The sequence below is a fragment of the Bidens hawaiensis genome, unplaced genomic scaffold (assembly GCF_021521415.1).
Source record: "Bidens hawaiensis isolate Kalapana, Puna unplaced genomic scaffold, B.hawaiensis_p1.1 tig00021024_1, whole genome shotgun sequence".
Lineage (NCBI taxonomy): Eukaryota > Viridiplantae > Streptophyta > Magnoliopsida > Asterales > Asteraceae > Bidens > Bidens hawaiensis.
In genome coordinates, this window is record NW_027493248.1 from 123013 (window position 1) to 144537 (window position 21525).

General features: G+C 36.2%; 1 protein-coding gene across 1 annotated transcript; it reads right to left on the reverse strand.

Annotated features, from left to right (window-relative positions):
* Positions 1-7904: 7904 nt before the first annotated feature.
* On the reverse strand, positions 7905-12769 carry LOC143562478 (transcription factor E2FA-like). The gene is made up of 12 exons (XM_077050263.1): positions 12337-12769; positions 11288-11519; positions 11112-11197; positions 10951-11039; positions 10353-10460; positions 10205-10255; positions 9601-9649; positions 9436-9501; positions 9275-9351; positions 8969-9182; positions 8309-8375; positions 7905-8211 (listed from the first exon to the last, which is right to left on the reverse strand). The coding sequence occupies exons 1-12, from the start codon at positions 12559-12561 to the stop codon at positions 8099-8101; spliced, it is 1377 nt and encodes a 458-aa protein (XP_076906378.1). The 5' UTR covers positions 12562-12769; the 3' UTR covers positions 7905-8098.
* Positions 12770-21525: the final 8756 nt, after the last annotated feature.

Below are 21525 nucleotides of genomic sequence, written 5' to 3' on the forward strand. Positions count from 1 at the left end.
GAACAGGAGGGGGAAAAAGGTTTACGGAATGAGCAGAATGCCCGGTACAGAATAATAGGCTCGAGCATTAAAAGCATTTTCAGATAAGTCAAACAATAACGTGGAAGTTAGAATTGATAACTGATAATTCAAAAACAGTAATGGATAACTCATAACACTAACAACTAATCCATAACAGTAACAAATAGTTCATATCATACGGATGTACCTATAAGCATAACTGAGTCTGATAATACGTGATGATATACAGCAGGGCCGGCCCATAGGAGTGGCGGGGTAGTCGACGGCCACAGGCCCGACACCCTGTTAGGCCCGGATTTTTTTTTAAACTTATATTTATTTTTATTAAAAACAATATGTGCATTTAATGTTTAAACCTAATTACATGACCACTAGCTTGGTCTAGTGGCAAAGGGCTATTACTCTCAACCAAAATGTTATGAGTTCAAATCTTATTTGAGACATGTTTAATTATATTTTTATACAAAAAAATTTACACAACCCAAATTATAACCAAGTAAACCTATATAAAATTTTAATTGTTTAAACCAATAAAATACTCCTTTTTAATTAAGGCCCAAAAAAATTTTGTCTTCGGCCCAAATTTTTTTGCTTTCTCGGAGCCAGGCCTGATATACAAGGGGCTAATCCTGTACGTCAATCACCCGAAATGGCGTAAGTTGGCATACCCACAACCATTTCTTGAAACTGAAACTGAAAAACTGAACTAGGATATATCCATATGCCTCTTAATAGCTATGTACCACGCATGTACTTAAGAGACGCCGTGAACTGATCTATCCGTCACGGGAGGAGCACATAACATCGATGCCACGATGTTATGCCCGTGGGACACCCCACGGATGCGAGCGCTCAGGGTAACAGAGTACACATAACATGAGTTATACAATAACAATGCATATATTAACAAATCACGCAACATGCGATAATGAGTACAATATAATAATAGATATTCTGCATGCTAACAAGTCAAATAACAAATCGAGATCTGAACATGAATCGAGCGGACGACTAAATGAATCGATATGTTAAAGACGTTAGGAGTTCCATACGAAATGTGATAAACAATGGGCTTTATATACAATCGAACCAGATAACTATAACATCACAAAAATATCGGATCAAAAATGACAAATTTCAAAGTACAAAGACTTAAAATGAAGAATTTGTTTCCCTGACTCATCGTGATACGCGATGTATCAGAAGAAAGCCCATCGCGTATCGCGAAAGGTATGTTACAAAACCCAAGAATGGGCGATGGCGAGATACGCGATACCTCAAAGCCCACTCGTCATCGTGTATCGCGATGACGAGTCCTGACAGTTGTGACACGTGTCCCCACGTGGCATTGCGTGTCCAACCACGTGACACACGTGGCAAGTCTACTAGGTTACGCGACAAGCCTAGTAGCGATACGCGATGACCTCAAGGTAGGACCATCGCGTATCGCTATCTATTAAAATATTATTAAAGGATCCGTTGACCCATCGCTATTCGCGATGGATCCTTTGCAAGACCCATCGCGTATCGCGATGTGTCACCTGATCAGCTCCTATAAATAGGGCCATCAGCCCTAATTTCATACTCACAAGTCAAGTCTACATCTCTCTCTCTCTAGAAAACTCCCTCCCACTACCTCGTTTTGTGTGCCCCGACCCTACCTTATAATCCATGCCCAAAAATCGACATTACCTCGAAATTCGTGCCACACGCCAACGATGTTGCGTTGAAGTACGTGCCACCCGAGACGACCCGACAACCGCCTCAAAGTGCGTGCCGACGAAGCCCGACGACCGATGTGCCTCGATTTACGTGCAAGAAGGTGTTGATCAAGATTATTTGAGAAACAAGAAAGCGTCGAAGTGCTACTCAAGAATCTAGGGAATAATAAGCCAACCAAGGTAGGTATAATGCCCGAATAAAATATTAATATAATATTAAAGACTTAATCCCTAGTTGAGGGTGTGCTCGATACCTCGAGATTTAAATAAAGAAAATAAAATAAGAAATATGTAATGTAAAGTTAATCTTTGTTATTAATAATATTATTGTTTAAGTTTCTTAAAAAATAAATAAAGAAATAAAGTATACGTTTCTTTAAGAAGAAGAAACGTAGTGTTAGAAAAGTAAACAAGTAAAACTAAAGGTTAAACTTATAAAATAAAGAAAGGATGTTTTAAACTAAAGGTTTAAAAAGAAAATATAATCGAGGTAAAGATTATACAAAAAGAGACTAAAGGTCTTAAGCTAGATTAAAAATCTAGTAATAACAAAAGGTTATACTCGTACTATAGGTCCGAAAAAAAGCTCAAGAAAGATAACCGATTAGTGAAGTGAAGCTGATCCTTTCAAGGTGAATGCGCCCCCAACTTTTATAGCTTGTTTAATCGAGTCAAAGTAAATTGATTACATGAGATTACGTATCTCTAAAACATTATGAACAAAAGTAATCGCTGGCCCTCAGGCTGTCGTGTACGTTTGTTTGGATCCTTACAAATGTGGTTAGACGGCGAGCACATCGCGCCACACCGGGTTATATGCCTCCGCTACGATAGGTCGGACCTAAGTTAAGTCCGAGAGAGGGTAATCATGTGTATACTGATGGTAGCTAAGTAATCTCGAACGTTGCGGTGTTTGCTGAGCGGTTTCGAGTAGAGCTTAAGTTTGTAATTGTGTTTTATGTTTTAACTTGATTATTCCTAAGTCACGATGGGCCGAGACCTAAGTTATGTCTCAAGGGGTGATTTAAGTAAAGAAAATATTTTATGCGTTAGCTTATTCACCAGCATGTGTTGCTAACGTATTTTCAAACTGTTTTGCAGGTAACGAATGATAGGCGCTTGAAGAATCGAAGTCTTCCTAGGCGATCTGATGGCTCAGATTATTTTGTTAAATATTAAACTTAAATGATGGTTTTGTATAAAACAAGTAATATTTGTAAATATTAAACGAGTATTTTATAATCCCGTCTTTTAATATGTAAATATTAATATTTTAACCCGAGCTAATATTTTCGCATTTAATACGTAACTCTGATTTATTTACAAAAATGGTACAAACTGTTGGTCGCACACCCAGCACTAAGATGGGGGTGTGACAATAAGAAAGGGAGAGGGTAAGGATCTTTACCTGGTGTGTTGATTAAGTTGTCTTACAAAGATAAGAGATATGTGTTACACTCTTTTAATCAACCTGTATTGTATTCATATAGCCATAAGGTCGTGTACGAGTTTATATCTTTGCTTTATTAAAAAGATTTAGCGTTGGATGTGATTACTTATTCGTAGACATGTCTAAAGTTTCGGGTTTGTTTAAGTACATGTTCATTTAAAAATAAATATTTAATTACTAATATCAATACATTATAATAAAGATAATATTATGAAACATTAAATATTTAATAAATAGTTTGTGAAGGTTAATTGAAAATAAAATGTGACTGGCCATATGTTTAAACCCAACGCAATTAACCAGTGAACATATTTGTGACAAGGCTCATTTATAATTCTTTTTATATTTCATAAAACCATAGCTTATTTATTTATTTAAAAATAAATGCATGACGGGAGGGTCAAATCTGACCATCTGTTCATATAAACATCAAGAATTTTACCAGTAAACCAACTTTATCTTTGTTAAAAGTCCAAGTCACTTGGTTAAATAGAGCGAGCAAGCAGTGAATAAACAGTTTCAAACACTAGGCCTTTGTTATAAAATTCTAAGAGTCTAAACTAGTTAAGCCAGATAACTTGTTGCGTTTAGGTTCATTTCGACTATATAGTTTTTAAAAGCAGTGTTTCTCTCCATAAAAAAAACAAATAGGTTAAACCATCTTTCTACACACACATACTCATACCGACGGAAATCGACAAGTGACTGGATAATGTAGTCGAAGGTCGGGACTGAGTCGTATGACACTGTGCTCGGTTAATGGCAGCGATATCCGATCAATTTGTTGGTGGTGGTCACTGAAAAACGAGTAGAGTGGTAATGATGGTTACTGGTAGTTGAAATGATCGGAAAGGACATGGTGCAAACGCCTAAGGTCCGGTTTAGTTGGTTTCAAGACGAAAGGGAGGTGGTAACATGATGGTGGTTATCATGCTCGAGAAGGTGAACATAGAGTGGAATTCTCAGTATCAAAAGCTTCGAGTTGTCGGTAATGTGTTTTCTGTCTCGGCTCACAATGCCGGGGACAGTCCTTCATCGGGACTGAAGGTGAGACAGGATAGAATAGAGAGGAGAGCGAGAACATGGTTCTTAACATATAGAGAGATTTCTAATGTTCATGGTGACCGGTGAAGCAAGGCTCGATTTTTATAATGGGTCTTCTTTTATTATTATTATTATTATTATTATTATTATTTGAGTTAGAAAATATCGAGGAAACAATGATTATGATTGAGGTATGATGTCTTATAGAGGTGTTGAAAATATTTTGATTTGTTGAGCTTATAAATAGCTATTGAATGTTCCGGAGAAATTTCGTGATGGTTCATGTTTTCTCACTGTTATTCAATATTCGATGCAAGAGATATGCATACTTCTTGCAAATCAAAGTTATTATTATCATCATTGTTCTTTGTTTTTCTTTTTTCAAAATGTATAGACGACCCTATTATTATTATATATTTGTTTATTTGTTTATTTTAAGGTTATTTCAGCCATAATCAGCCGTTTGACCATCAACCGAATAAACATACCAATCATTCCTGCGTACCAACAACAAATTTAAGTTGGTCTCAGCTAAAAGACTTGAAGAGTTTTGTTTCTCAAAATCTATTATGGACAGCAATTGACGTCGCTCTTTGCAAACCGCCTTACACTTTGCGATGGCCTTTGTTGGTAGGCATTTCATAATGCATATAAGAAGTATCTCAACACCTAAGTCGTTAATGTGCATTATTTCCTGCATGTGACAATTCAAGTTTGGATGTGATAAAGAACTTTTTAGGAAACAAGCATGAGAAATTTATTTGCAACAATGGTAAAGTAATAGTGTGTTGTAACATAAAAATGCAATTGTTAAGTTAAAGGTATATGTCGATCTTGCAAAACAGAGACACACTTGACATATTTATATAAGTGCATATGTATATTATAATGTTAATCCAATGAAGAACAGAACACGTATCTCTTTTGTTTTTCTACAGGGTCAATGTGGTTGTTTGTTTATGACTTATGAAATTAAGTGGGTTTATTTTTGGCATAACAAATGAGTAATGAGTGTATGTCACAAGGTGTGAGAGTAAATAATGAGTGTGTTGAGTGTGTATTGTAGGTCATGTTTGTATTTTATAAAAGAGGTGATTATAAAACCAAAAGCTTGGTTTAATGCGATTGTTCAATGGTAATAATTATTTGTGATGAAGCATTGAATGTGTGTTCAATTCCCTACTAATAATGACCTTTACATGACCATCGAGGGCTGAGTGTGGCTTACATAGATTTATAATTGGATTTTACTGGATTTGTAGTGTGATAGTTGTATTTAATTGCATTGTTTAATTTTTTTATACATGATGAAGCATTAGATTAATGTCAGCGAGGAGGAACGTTTTTTTAGTAATCGATATTATTTTATTGTCATGTAGGTCGTATACAATAAAAGACCTCAATGTATTGGAAACCCAAAAGTAATTGTAAATAATTTCTTACGTATACTTTTTGGTTAAAGGTTTTTAAATCTGGGAATAGGTGTATAAAAACTCCAAACTATAAGTTTTTAAATAAGTTGAGTGAATGAACAAAGATAAAGTTGTGGTTGTTTAAAGGAAATTAAAAAAGTTACAGACTATAACGAAAGAGAGAGGGATGTTTCTATTTGGTAGAGGTGAAAACGGTATCAATATTTTATATGCATGTCACGTGCTGATGTTTCTCTTTGTTTCTACTTTTTTTTTAAAATTGATCATCCTACCTTTAACCTTAAAGGAGCACATATGTTATTTTCGTAATTGTTTTTTTGTAAGAGAAATAAAAAAAATTATAAGAAAAAAAAGGGATTTATAATTATTTGAAAATAAATATTGGAATTTTGGATTTTAATAATCCCTATTAAATGGTATTGGCCGATAATAATCTCTATTCGTTTTATCGCCACTGGCGGTCCCAAATTCAAAAAAGTTGCCCCCAATGGTCCCCCGTTAAAAATGACTTAACGACGTTATAGTTTTTTCTGAATTTCAACCCAATGTTTTAGAGCTTTTGATCGTTAGGAGGATACGAGTCGATTGGTGTAAAACTTAGCTCGAAACAATGATCCAAAAGACTTGATTTTGGTTAATTGTAAGTTCAAACACCCGAATTGAAGCATTGTTTCGTCATTTTGAAGCACTATTTCAAACTAAGTTTTACACCAATCGACTCGTATCCTCCTAACGATCAAAAGCCCTAAAAAATTGGCTTGAAATTCACAAAAAAACTATAACGCCGTTAAGTCATTTTTAACGGGGGACTATTGGGGGTCAACTTTTTTGAATTTAGGACCGCAAGCGATGATAAAACGAATATGGATTATTATCGGCCAATACCATTTAATAGGGATTATTATAATCCAATTTGTCTTTTAGATCATTGTTTCAAACTAAGTTTTACACCAATCGACTCGTATCCTCCTAACGATCAAAAGCCCTAAAAAATTGGCTTGAAATTCACAAAAAAACTATAACGCCGTTAAGTCATTTTTAACGGGGGACCATTGGGGGTCAACTTTTTTGAATTTAGGACCGCAGTGGCGATAAAACGAATAAGGATTATTATCGGCCAATACCATTTAATAGGGATTATTAAAATCCAATTTTCCAACAAAATAAGTTGTCTCAGAACTCATAATTTTAACCATCCAAAATAACCTATCTACTATACATTATGGTTTCAATCTAAACTGACCAACCAACGTTAATAAAAAACCGACCATGAAACCAAACCGATGCCTAGTTTGGATGACTTCACGGTTTTGAACCAAACCATGATCACCCATAAATATCACTAGCCTTGACATTTCTAAACATTTAAAAGTTTTAAAAGTTATACTTCTGTTAATAATCCAGGTTGTGAACCTATAAGAGAGATCATTGTCAAGTTTAGGAAAGTTTTAGAAATTCCAGAACAATCATTTCCAAAAATGACAAGAAAAATCACTTTATGTGATATTGTGATGGTTGACGAGTACAAAATATTAGAAAAACAAAAAAAAAAATAAAAACATCTACAGATTCTCTTAAGCTAAAAGCTAAAGCACTAAACATTTTCAAGATTCTCAAAAGTGAAATAAAATTGTAACAAAATGTTTTGATAAAACCTTTTAAACTTATGGAGGGTTGAATACTAAGACACTTAAGTATTTCCAAAAGTGGGCAAAAAAACCGGAACTGGTGCCGGTCCTATCCAACCCGCGGGTACGAACCATGTTTCGATTCCTCAAAAGAATCGTACCAAGACCCACTGAAACTGGTTCCACCTCTACGGCACTACCCAGTCAAAACCCGAACCTGACCCAGCTAAAACCCGGTCATAAAACCTGACCATACCCGGGACCGGTTCCAACCCGACCTGGTTCTTGACATTTGTTGACCATATCCGGAACCGATTCCTACCCAATTCCGGTTCCTGAAAATACCCGATGTATCCAGGTATTTTCTATATATGGGTATCATTCATAAAACCAGATTACCTTGCACGCTAACAAAATTGTATCAGAATTACTTAGAAACTGACATGACTAAATCTATATCCATAAATACCATCTATTGTAATAGTGCCCAACTGCCCATAGAACACACAGCCAGGTGTCTAATATTAAGTTTATTAGAAGTTCTTGCAAGGTCAAAGGATATAATATACATAAAGGCCAATAACTATTATAGGTTTTTGCAAAAATAACAATTCCAAAATGATGATCTGATTTAAAGTATATCATAACGCATGTTTAATTCAGGTAAAGATAAAAGAAAAAAAACCTACATGGGCATAATACCCATAAATAACCAAGTTTTATTAATCCCCAAACAACATCTTAATCTTTTCAACTTCTACAATCTCACTGTACAACAAACTCCCCATACCTGAACAGATTTCACTTCTGGGTGCTGACACCAGACGGTGGGGTACACGGGTTTGCTGTGCTGACATCAGCTAAACCAAATTCCTCACTTAGTAAATCCACCCCGTCCCATTCGATATCACCTACTGAAAGTAGTTAATAAAGACAAACAAAATACTGCATTAATATTTATTTATTACTAGTTAATATAGCATTCAAATAACAAAGCTTGAAAGAACATACAATCTGTATTCCACATATCCGTGAGCGGAACTTCACGGTCCGACAAAAGCCAATAGTCTTCATCATTCTGCAAAAATACAATTAATATAATTATGGCCCTTTTCAAGGCGAACCCATTTTGCTTAAACCTGTTTGGAAACAATACCCACCCCAACCCGCATGTTTTGCCAGGCTTAGCGGTAGTAATATAATTTTACTTCACAATAATTGCATTTAAGCTTGTAAACAACGAACACGCACGAAGCATGTTCGTTTTTGTTCCTTTTAAGTCTAACCGAACAAACGATCAACCATGAGCAATCAAATGAACAGGGCTTTTTTGTTTGTGTTCGTTTTTCATTTGTTAACTCTATAAACAAACGGTTCACGAATGTAAATGAATGAACATAACTGAACATAAGTGAATAAAATAACCGAGAGCTAAAACTAGTTTCATAGTAATGTGAGAAACAGCGTGTTGGCTTTAAAAGTTATTAAAATTATATTAAGTTGAAATAAGCCAAAATAAATTAAAAATATATATTATGTGTTTATGTTTGTTCTTTTAACTGAATGAACAAAACTTTTTGTTCATGTGCGTTCGTTTATGTATAAAGTATAACAAACATTTTGTTCATTTATATATAAACGAAAATTTTGTTCGTTTACAGGCATACTTACATTAACATCAGAAGGAACTATCTTCATAATTCTCCCAGGTGAATCTTGAGATAAGTTATTTTCAACCGGCATGCCCGTATTTGCAACAACGTTTGACTCGGTTGCTGGATAATCATTGGATCCAGAGCTTGAAACAATTGGCAAAGACATAGGTTGTTCGGGTTGTTCTTGTTGTTCAGCCCCATCACCATCTTCAAACTTCTCTTCAAATTGACTAAAATGCCCCCCCAAGTGAATAATAATAATAATAATAATAATAATAAAAATAATAAGCATATGATATGAGATCATATAAACTATTATTACCTGACAAGATATACATCTATAGGACCCATTGTGCTTCTAAGGATTATTCGGTACCTCCTTTGTGGATAATCAACAGCCTGATGTTTAACAACACAAAGATATTAACGCTGAAGTGGCATTTTTAAATATTAAGTTTAACAAAAGCTCGATCTATATCTCACCTCATCAGGATCGGGAACTTCAAGAGTAGTCCCATGTGGCGCCTTTATTGCTATCAAAGTTTCATTCTGTCAATTGTAAACGTATCAAAAGTTTGAACAACTATAAATGTGTCTATGTAACTACAAGATATAAAGATGGAGAAAAATATTGTTGCATAACCACACCTGAAAGCACGGTAGGCTTTTTATGTCATCTTCTGTAACAAACAGCCATCTAAAACAGTAATGTGTCAGCAAGTATGAAACTTGGCCAAATCATCATCATCATCATCGTACTCAGTATATCCCACCAATAGCAATGCTATGGTAAGGTCTGAGGAGGGTAAGATGTAGACAGCCTTACCTCTATCCCATAGGGATAGAGAGGCTGCTTCCGGTGAGACCCCCGGCTCGATAGTAGTTTTGCATCAAGCCTTGGACATAAGGCACATAGCACTCAATCATCAGGGACACCGGCTGATTGGTGCATGTGCCCTTGTCTTTCGGCTATCAACGCCACCACATGATGCCTGATTAACCTTCCGCCACCTTTAACGTTATTTTCACGAGATTGGTAAAATAACGTCAAAATTAGTGCAATTTTCACGCAGTAGTTTTGCATCAAGCCTTGGACATAAGGCACATAGCACTCAATCATCAGGGACACCGGCTGATTGGTGCATGTGCCCTTGTCTTTCGGCTATCAACGCCACCACATGATGCCTTATTTTCACGAAACTTGGCCAAATAATTAACAAATATCAATTTGAGAAAAAAACGGCATAAGTACTTTTGATTATTGTCATCTTCGCTTAAATCCCTCATCCTTTCCTGCATTTTTCTGCAACAGTTTCAACATCAACCGAACAGTTAAAAATATATTTTTTTAACTTTTTTAAGATAAAAAACTACCATAAATGTAAATGCTCTCAACTAACCTTATGTTTTCATCCAATCTATGTTCTTCCATAGAAAGTCTTTGAACCTCTGCTTGTAACAGAGTGACATCATCCTCCATCTCTTCGGGTTTGGAGGAATCAAGGCCCCTAGAAATATTAGTTATAAAAACAAGTAAAATACAACTGTTAACACCAATGCCTGTAAACGAACCAAAGGTTCAGTGAACAGTTCAGCAAAAGCCAAAAAGTTCATCATCATCATCATCATCGTACTCAGTATATCCCACCAATAGCAATGCTATGGTAGGGTCTGAGGAGGGTAAGATGAACACATGCCTTGTTCGTTCACTAATGTTTGTGAACCTTCTTTACATTCGTTCATTTAAAATCATTTATGTTAGTAAGTTTACGTTTGCTTAAGTTGGTTAATGTATTCATTTTAACTTTTTTGACCCATTACAACTTCGACTAATTTTAGAAACACATTGTTCTTCACATTACTTTTGACTGGTTTTAGCTCAGTTATGTTTGTTCATGTATGCTTGTTTCTATTTGTGAACCTCTTACAAGCCTAGATAATATAGTAGCACGCAGATGTTGATAGCTGGAACATGCAATGATTAGTGAAAAAACATACTTCCAGCGAATTCTGTTCTTGAGTTTCTTTTCAATAAGACCAATGCCTTCGAGGACATTTGTTATGTCATATATCCGCCTCTTTTGCACCTGTACAATCATAACTTCTTAAAATCAAGATTGCATATATTTTATATAATACAATTTGTATTAAAAAAATACCTCCAGAGTATCAGCAGCATTATTCAAATCAAGAATACCATCTTCAGCTTGTGTGATAAGGTTGATAAACTTTTTTGTTAAGAGGCCTGCAAAGTGTACAAAACCTCCTCAATAATAAATTATATTTGTGTATGATTTATGAAAAGGTCTAATGAAATGATGTAATTATAATTTACCTAGAGAGCTGTCATAACGACAGCTGCTAGCAGGAGTTAATGGAACCGGTGAGCCTGCATTGGAAATAGGGGTTTGAGGAGCAGCTTTGCTGTTCTTTGTAGCCTTTGACCGACCATTGACTCGTCCACCTTTTGCAGAAACAGGAGTGTGAACAGGACTGTTAACTGTAGAAGCAGCCCACTCATTTGATGCAGCTTCGTAATGGCTTATTCCAACTTTTCTCTTCACTTGCTGTGAATACATCAATCACACACAGACTTGTAACATCAATCTTTATAGTAAAAGGATCTTGTCGTAACTTGCAACATCTTTCTAAAGGTACCAATTACCAAACCATATATTACAAAGCGCTTAATTTCATTTTAGAGGTAAATTTGTGTTAATTTGTTCATTCACATAAAGTCTAGACAACCATGCAGAAGTTATCACTCTACCATTAAAACTCTATCATGTCCACGATCTACCATTTAACCCCAGAAATCATTACCTTCCAGAGTTTGGGATTATAGCATACATTGTGTCATGTACATTTTGTGCTTGTTTTTGCTTAACTAATAACAGTTTGCCACTGGTTCTATACAATGTCTACCAGAGATTTGAGATAAACTTGTTCTTCGTATTTCGTTTATAAAACCAAATTTTAAACTTTAACGAGTTCTTCTAGTCAATTTATATGCTAAACATACTGCATTATCAGAATTTCACAAGCTCTGTAATAGTTTAACTTCTTTTACCTACTGGCTTCAGATTTATGATGTTTCGCAAACGAAATGACCAGACAGAGTTATTGAACAATTAAAGTCCCGTTCTATAAACAAGATACAAAGTATCGCGTTTAACCTAAATCCCTAATTTACATTGTAACGAACCTATAGCGAACTATTAATGGTTAAGCATAAACAACCACAAACGCATACCGAACACCGTATATGCTACAATCCTAACCACTATATACTAACGATTAAGCTCAAAGTCAAATTTAATCAAAATTAAACCACAATTACATCAATTAAACTCATAAACCGCATAATTAAACATCGAGAACTACCGGAGATCTAACAACCAGCATCTCCGCCTCCCGATCATCACCCGTAACACTTCGCTTGCCATCATTTCCAGCCGAAAACCGATGGTAATCATCGGACGACACAAACGGCGGCTTCGTCGGATACAACGACAAGTTCCGGCGCATCGGGTGCGGAATCGGCGCTAGTGGTCCGGCGGCAGGCGGCGGCGACGGCGACGGCACTGGTTGACGATTGGAAGCTGACATTATTTGAAATTGAAGGCCGTGAACGAGGTGAGTGGTGAATTGAGTTAGGGTTTTGAAGGTTTTAGTGAGAGAAAGTAAAGGATCGATGGAAATGAAATGAAGGGTTTGTTTGTTTGTTTGTTTTAGAGAGTGAGGGTTTGGAAGGGAAGGAGGGAATTTTTGTGTTTGGAGAGATGTGGAGGGAAGGAAAATAAAATACAATTGGGTGTGTTTTAAGGTCCTTGTGCTTTTAAATAACTATATTACTAGTCCCCTTATTATAAGTATATTACTCATTATCCTTGGTTCAATTTAGAGGAAAGAAATTTGGGAACATGAATGAATTGTGTGTAGTTGATGGGATGTTTGTGATTTTGAAGATGGGTGTAAATGTAGATGGTGAAGTGGATTATGTGGGAGTTGCGGGAATGATTAATGTCGAAAGGTGGAGGATGTGTGAGTAAAGATATTAGGGGTGGTTATGGCTGTTGAAAGCATTGAATTAGAGTGAGGATCGAGATCTTTCGGTAGAAGGATATATGTAATTAGGAGAACGAGATCTTTTGTAACGGATAATTGAGTGTTGATTGCTAAACATTTAATGTTTAAATAAAATATTATTACAATTAAGATTAACGGTAATTTTGTTTTGTTCTATGAAGGAATTGGGAGCTGAAAGAGCTAGTGGAACAGGCATCTCAAAAAGCTTAAACTTCAGTTATAACTCGTAGCTTCAATTGAATACATCGTGATGAACGCAATGATTGAAAAGAGTGAGCATCAAACTCTGATATCGTAAAGTATATATTTTTACGAATAAAAAAATTGCATACATATATGAAGCAATTATGTCTATAAAGCTTAATTAATAATTTTAGTTTTCTTCGGGCTTGTTAATTATACGATTTATGAAGCAACCAATTTCATGTCGAGAAAATTCCTAACGGAAGTCGAACCACCTTAGATGCTTGATAGAATCATGTTTGTTTTCTTGAGTTACTAGTACTTGAAGAACGTTTGAGTATTCACATCAAATGTAATATTGGAGAATAATGAGTTTCATAAATGTTAGGAATATAAGGATATCAAAGCCTTTTGAGTCAATGATAAAAGTGTTGGAATATCGTATGCCCGAGACACATAATTAGGTTAATGTGACTAGTCGTGTTTGATCCAAGTCGGGTCATACCCAATAACGAGTTAGACACACACCAATTATGTATTTGTTAAGATAAGATCTATGAGACAAATACAGAACACGATACATTCAGAAAATCGGGTTTCTGAATACTTACTTGAAAGTGTTAAATAAATTAATTGGTTAATTTATTTATTCAAATAATTATTATTGGAATGATTATTTAACTATATGTTCTTTTGTAAAATGGTTTATAAAAGATGGGGTGTTTATATATTTATTTTATACTTTATAAAATAAATAAAATAAAATAAAATAAAAAAAATAAAAAATAATTTTATTTGGGGCCGGTTTTGGGTGGGCCCCACACCCCAAAGTTATGGTCAAATTTTTGTCAAGGATTTGGTGGATGTTGAGTGTATTCTACTTGACTAAAACCTAACACAAAGATATGATGGTTTTAAAAAGGATTTGATCATTATTATATAAACTTTCAAGAAACAAAAAATTGAACAAGTCTTCCTTTCCTTCTTGTTTACTACTTACGGCCAAAAGAAAAAGGAAGGCTCGGGTCTCGGTTTTTCGTGTTCAAGCTTCCTAACATAGCTCGGTGTGTGTTGGAGGCTCGGGGTACATTCCGTTTGAGGATTTTCCTTTGAAAGTCTAGCATCAACATCATCATCTTCTTCAACATCAACTACACTCTTAAAAGGTTAAGAATGTAAGTGTTTATAGCTTTGATAGTTTAGCTTTTCCGTATCATTTGATCCTTGCTTCGGGTTTCTAATAAATAGATTATTGGTAATCTTATAACATGAATAAATTAGGTTGTTCATGTACACATTTCCTATAAACTTGTAATATATACGTATATATACATATGGATAGATATGTTTAGTTTGTAAATATCACGCTTCCGCCTTAATTGTGACTAGTTAAATGGTTAACTAAGTTTAAAATATCCATAGAAACCCAACAAATGGCATCAAGAGCCGGGATACGGGAAACTAAGCTTCGGGTTTTCGGTTTTATATTTTTCCCCTTGAAAGATTTTATACAAAAATAAACATGCATGATTTTTTTTGTATTTAATCTTGTTATTATTTTGGCTTTGTTCAAAAAAAAAAAAAAAAAAAATTTAAAACCGGGTTATTGGGCCGAAGCCCACTTGTTTTGGTTATTGGGCTAACCGAAAAAAAAAAAAGGGGAGAAAGCTATATGGGCCGAAGCCCATTTTTGGTTAAATGGGCCGAAGCCCATGAGACTTCTTATTGGGCCGAAGCCCATGTGTTTTGCACATGTGGGCCGAAGCCCATAATCAAGTTATTGGGTCAAGCCCAAATGAGTTGGGCTAGGCCCGATAAAGTCAAGGGGTTTTGGAACGGGTTCCTAAGACATAACGGGTTATGTTTGTTAAAACTAGACCGAGCCGTAGACCAAAATGGATGTTTGTTTGTGGTTGATGATTGTAATTGTAATTAATTATTCAAGTTTCGGTTTGTAATAATTAATTAGGGGCAATTTTGCAGTTTTGTAATTATTTATTCATATGGGTATGTAATAAATAGATTGTTTGTAATATTTTATTTTATAGAAAAATGTATTAGGACATTTGTTTTGTAAAATTAAAGAAGATTGCAAAATTGGAAGTTTGGGCCTTATTGGGCCGGGTATGGTGATAATGGGTCTCACAAGCCCATTAAGGGGATTCAAGCCCAAAAGGACCTAAGCCCACCAATTAAGCCCAAATGGAAGCTTATGGAAGCTAAGGCCCAAGTTCAAGCCCAATGGATCACAACGGGGTTGAAGAAGATGCTCGAAGCATTTGGATGCGGGATCGAGTGGGAGCTACAACATCCATGTGTCATGTGTCCCTTAGGATCGGACCTAAGACACACACTTGTTTCGGCTAACAAGTGTGGTCTAACTTAGTGGCTCGTGTCTAGTATAATTGTATATGCTTGTTAATTGATTGTTTGATTATGTGGTTGCTAGATATTAGGATATCAACTTCGTCACATAGAATTAATTAACAAAGCATAAAACGGGTTCTAATAATTATCGGTAATTACGTGACACATAGTTTAATAAAATGGATTTATTAACTAGCCGTCTCACGCCCATAATAAAATGGTTTTATTATAAATTAGATTTTTGAAAAATGGTTTCAAAATATCATGTTACTAAATGCATGTTAGAACATGATTTAAAGTTTTACAACTAGAATTATTAAAACTAAAAATCCCTTTTGAAATTAAGGATAACAAGTTAAACACCATCCTTTTGTATAACGCTTAACATATTAGTAAGCTCTTAGTGGGAAAAAGGTCACCTAACCGCATAGAGTAAATTAATATGTTGAGGTAATATTGGCATATAAATGGGAAAAAGGTCACCTAACCGTTTGTATGTTGATATTACAAGTTGATACAAGTAGGACGACTTAAATTGGAACCATGTGAAGAGGGTCACCCAAGCATGGGGTCTAATAGGTGTTGATGGGATAAACATGCCGACACGAAATATGATTTCGAACCGGTCCCATAAACTCTAGAAGTTGCAAAAGGGTTTGCAATTGTTATGAATAACTACCTTGATAGACCGACAATGGGAAAAAGGTCACCTAACCGGAGTCGTGTTTATCGTTGGATTCTAGATTTTAATTATTAATTATATTTGGTATATATAAAAGGGTATTAATAATTAAAATATGTAAAACACTAAAATGAACTTAATTAAAATTCTGCAGATGGCCGCACACGTCGACGACAACATAATCCCTAACGTCCAAAACGTATCTCTCCGATCTATTCTCGCTAAAGACCGTCTTAACCACAATAACTTTTCGGATTGGTTCCGAAATTTAAGGATTGTTCTAAAACAAGAAAAATTATATCATGTTTTGGAAACACCTATCCCCAACGAACCGGAAGAGGGAACTGAGGTCGAATACATGAATTGGGTCAAACACACGGAAGATTCCATTCAAGTGTCATGCCTCATGTTGGCGACTATGGTTCCCGAAATCCAAAAGGATTTCGAAAACCATAATGCGTACGACATGATTACTCAACTTAAGGAAATGTTCCTTAAGCAATCGAGGGTTGAAAGGTTCGAAACGGTTCGAGCCTTGCATGCATGTAGAATGGATGATAATCAACCAGTTTCAACTTATGTACTTAAGATGAAAAGTTACATTGATCGCCTCGCCAAGCTCAATTGTCCCATCTCAAAGGAGTTAGCAACGGATTTGATCCTTAACTCTTTGTCGAAAAGGTTCGACACTTTCGTGTTAAATTATAACATGAACTGGTGGGACAAAAACATTGGAGAACTTCACTCAATGCTTAAAACAGCCGAGGCGAGCATGGGTAAAAGGGTTTTACCCGTGTTTGCGATCAATGAAGGTAGATCCAAGAATCGATCTCAACCCAATCCTAAGGCTAAGGTAGCAAAAAGAAAGGGTCCTCCTGTGCATCTTAAGGGTAAGGGCAAATCACCGGTTATGGCAAAGAAACAAAAGGTTATGGAACCGAGGGGTCATAAGGATGATCCTTGTTTTGGTTGTGGGGAGACCGGACATTGGAAACGCAATTGCCCGGTCTACCTAAAAGAGCTAAGAGACAAGAGGAATGCGGGGCATACCTCGGGTAATGTCTTTATGATTAATATTGAGCTAAATCTTATTTCTTCTAACACATGGGTATTAGATACCGGATGTGGAACTCATATTTGCAATTGGTTGCAGGGGTTCAAAAGGAATGAAGACTTAAAGAAGGGCGAAGTGAATCTTTTCATGGGCAACGGTGCAAGGGTGCACGTGGTCGCTAGAGGAGACTTCACTTTATCGCTTCCAAGTGGTTTGGAAGTTGTTTTGAGAAATGTTTTGTATGCTCCTAGTTTGACTAGGAACATTATTTCCGTGCACCTTCTTAGACAATGTAACTTTGACTTTAAATTTGTAAAATCAGAAATGCATGTATCATCTAATGGTATCTTTTATTTTAAAGCTGTACCAAACAATGGTATTTATGAATTGGTTCATGACAATACCTCAAATAGCTCATTATATCAAACTTCCACTAAAAGACTCAAAAAGGATTTGAGTGATTCCTACATTTGGCATTATCGTCTTGGACACATAAACAAGAATCGTGTAAATACTCTCCAAAAGAATGGTCTTTTGAAAACAAATGAGTTAGGTTCGTTTGATGAGTGTGAATCTTGTATTCAAGGCAAGATGACCAAAGAACCTTTTAAAGGTACAAATGAAAGGGCTAAGGACTTGTTAGGTATCATACATACGGATGTATGCGGACCTCTCAAGCCCAATAGTAGGAATAGTGAAAGGTACTTCATTACCTTTACCGACGATTTTAGTCGATATGGGTATGTGTATCTAATGAAACACAAACATGAAGCCTTTGAAATGTTCAAGGAATTTCAAAATGAAGTACAAAATCAGCTCGACCGAACAATCAAGGTACTCCGCTCCGATAGAGGAGGCGAATACCTAAGTGATGCCTTTCAAAGTCATCTTAGAGATTGTGGAATTATTTCACAGCTCACTCCTCCTGGAACTCCTCAACATAACGGAGTATCCGAGAGGAGGAATAGAACACTGTTGGACATGGTTCGATCTATGATGGCACGAAGCTCACTACCGCCATCATTTTGGGGATATGCGCTACTTACAGCGGCTCGTATTTTGAATATGGCCCCGACCAAAAAGGTGGATCGAATACCCTATGAAGTGTGGCATGGAAATGTTCCATCCTTTTCATATTTAAGGGTATGGGGATGCATAGTTTATGTTAAACGTGACACCCCAAATAAGCTTGAGGCTCGATCCATCAGGTGTATCTTCATAGGATACCCAAAGAATGATATAGGATATATATTCTATGATCCTAGTGAACAAAAGGTGTTTATTTCACGCAAAGGATACTTCTTAGAAACTAGGTTCCTTATGGAAGGACCTAGTGAGAAAAGAGTGGAACTTGAAGAGGTTCAAGAATCACTGGATGATACACAGTTGGTCGATACTAGCTTTCAGCACGAGGATGTTGAAGATGATCAAATGGTTGATCATACACACGTTGCTCGCAGATCTAATAGGATTAGTCGACCTCCCAAGAAATATGGATTTCTTGTGGATGATTGTTACTTGGTCGATTCGGATGAACCGATCTCCTACAAAGATGCTATGTCACAACCTGATTGTGACAAGTGGCTTGAAGCCATGAGCGCCGAGATGCAATCCATGCACGATAACCAAGTTTGGGAATTGGTTGATCGTCCACTTAACTCCAAAATGGTTGGATGTAAGTGGGTCTTCAAAAGGAAGACCGATATGCATGGAAATTTAGATACTTACAAAGCACGACTTGTAGCAAAAGGTTTCACGCAAACTCAAGGGATTGATTATGATGAAACCTTCTCGCCGGTCGCGATGCTTAAGTCGATCAGGATATTATTTGCCATTGCAGCTCATTTTGATTATGAGATATGGCAAATGGATGTCAAGACCGCTTTTCTTAATGGATATCTTGAGGAAGATGTCCATATGGTTCAGCCTGAAGGTTTTGTCGATCCATCTAATCCTGATAAAGTTTGTAAGTTAAGGAAATCAATCTACGGGTTGAAACAAGCATCACGGATGTGGAATCATCGTTTTAATGAAGAAATCAAAGCGTTTGGTTTTGTCCAAAACGGTGATGAGGCGTGTGTGTATAAATGGGCTAGTGGGAGTATAATCATGTTCCTTATTTTGTATGTCGATGATATACTTTTATTCGGAAATGATATACCAAGTATGGAAAACGTTAAAGCGTGGTTAAGTAGTCGTTTCTCAATTAAGGATCTTGGAGAAGCGACATATATCTTGGGAATAAAGGTCTATAGGGATAGACAAAGGAAATTGATCGGACTCAATCAAAGTGCATACATTGATAAAATCCTGAAAAGATTCAGGATGGAAAACTCTAAGAAAGGTTTGGTACCTATTCCTAGAGGAACCGTGTTAAGCTCATCCCAAAGTCCTAGCTCTAAGGAAGAGCAGGATAGGATGAAGCATGTTCCTTATGCTTCGGCAATAGGATCTATTATGTATGCAATGATGTGCACTAGATCGGACGTCTCGTATGCTTTAAGCATAACGAGTAGATACCAGCACAACCCAGGTGACAGTCATTGGATGGCTGTCAAGAATATATTAAAATACCTTAGAAGGACTAAGGATATGTTTTTAATATATGGGTCTGGTGAGGAGGAACTCGTCGTAAAGGGTTACGTGGATGCGAGTTTCCAAACTGACCGAGATGATTCTCGGTCACAGTCAGGATATGTCTTCATTTTGAATGGAGGCGCTGTCTCTTGGAAAAGTTCGAAGCAGGATGTTGTCGCGTTATCCACTACAGAATCTGAGTACATCGCCGCTTCAATGGCAGCCCAAGAGGCTGCATGGATGAAAAAGTTCATCATGGATCTAGGGATTATCTCTACCATTCAGGAGCCCCTAGAAATATTCTGTGACAATGAGGGTGCTATTGCACAGATCAAGGAGCCTCGTGCTCATCAGAAAACGAGGCACATTGAGCGCAGATTCAACTACATAAGGGATGAAGTTGAAAAAGGAAAGATATCTATTCATAAAGTTCATACCGATCAAAATATTGCGGACCCACTCACGAAGCTCCTCGATAGGCCAAAGCATGAGGGTCATGTTTGTGCATTAGGACTTCGGTATTCTAGTGAGTGGATTTAATCTGTGTTTAGTGTTTGTATAAGAACAAATGTAATGGGTATCTTATGATAATTAATTATGTTTTAATTTTTTCAATGGGTTATGTTCTATATTTGCATGTTTAATCCATGAATGACTTATGTTGTTCTAAATGTCCGTAGTCGATCATACTTGTGGGAACAAGTATGAAGGTAAGACTATTATGAACCCGGATTGGTTGATATTCATGTGATGAATATAGGGCATAGGTTTGCCACCAAGGTTCATAGATATTTGTGGGATACAAATATTGGACATGATCCGCTCTCAAGGATCACTGCATGGAGTTAGTGCAACTGATCATAAGTAATCCTTGAGTAAAGGCGAGTATCATTGTGTCCTTTGACCTGAGATGTATATTGGATCTGTTTTTTCATCAAGTCTGATAACTTGACTCTCTTCTTTGTTATTTCGGTAACACGATGACGTAAAAGAAAGAGCTCAGATATCATAAGAGATGTCAACAAGGATGTATGCAGTCAAGATGGGATTTGTTCCTCTTATGTGTTGAGAGTTTAGATGTCTAAGGCCTGTTAAGTTAAATCATTGAGAGAATGATCACTCTGTGTCTCTTCGATTTGACAGGACATCTAGCAACAAAGGGATGTAATGATAAGACTTACCTATATCATATCAATTATGGACTTGAAGAGGATGATGTTATTGAATGGCACTTAGTCAAACACACTAGGGGTGGTGACCTGTTGTTAGGCGGTATTCACCATTAGCATTAACTTCCTATGAGTCTCGTGCAAGTGGGAGATTGTTGGAATATCGTATGCCCGAGACACATAATTAGGTTAATGTGACTAGTCGTGTTTGATCCAAGTCGGGTCATACCCAATAACGAGTTAGACACACACCAATTATGTATTTGTTAAGATAAGATCTATGAGACAAATACAGAACACGATACATTCAGAAAATCGGGTTTCTGAATACTTGAAAGTGTTAAATAAATTAATTGGTTAATTTATTTATTCAAATAATTATTATTGGAATGATTATTTAACTATATGTTCTTTTGTAAAATGGTTTATAAAAGATGGGGTGTTTATATATT

Bases quoted from the DNA above. Each gene is read 5' to 3' on its own strand.
- LOC143562478 (XM_077050263.1), bottom strand. From the start codon at position 12,561: ATGTCAGCTTCCAATCGTCAACCAGTGCCGTCGCCGTCGCCGCCGCCT. The intron at 11,198-11,287 runs GTAAATTATAAT...TACACTTTGCAG, and splicing joins TCGTTATGACAGCTCTCTAG to GCCTCTTAACAAAAAAGTTT. The intron at 9,183-9,274 runs GTAATAATAGTT...GGGGCATTTTAG, and splicing joins ATAGATGTATATCTTGTCAG to TCAATTTGAAGAGAAGTTTG.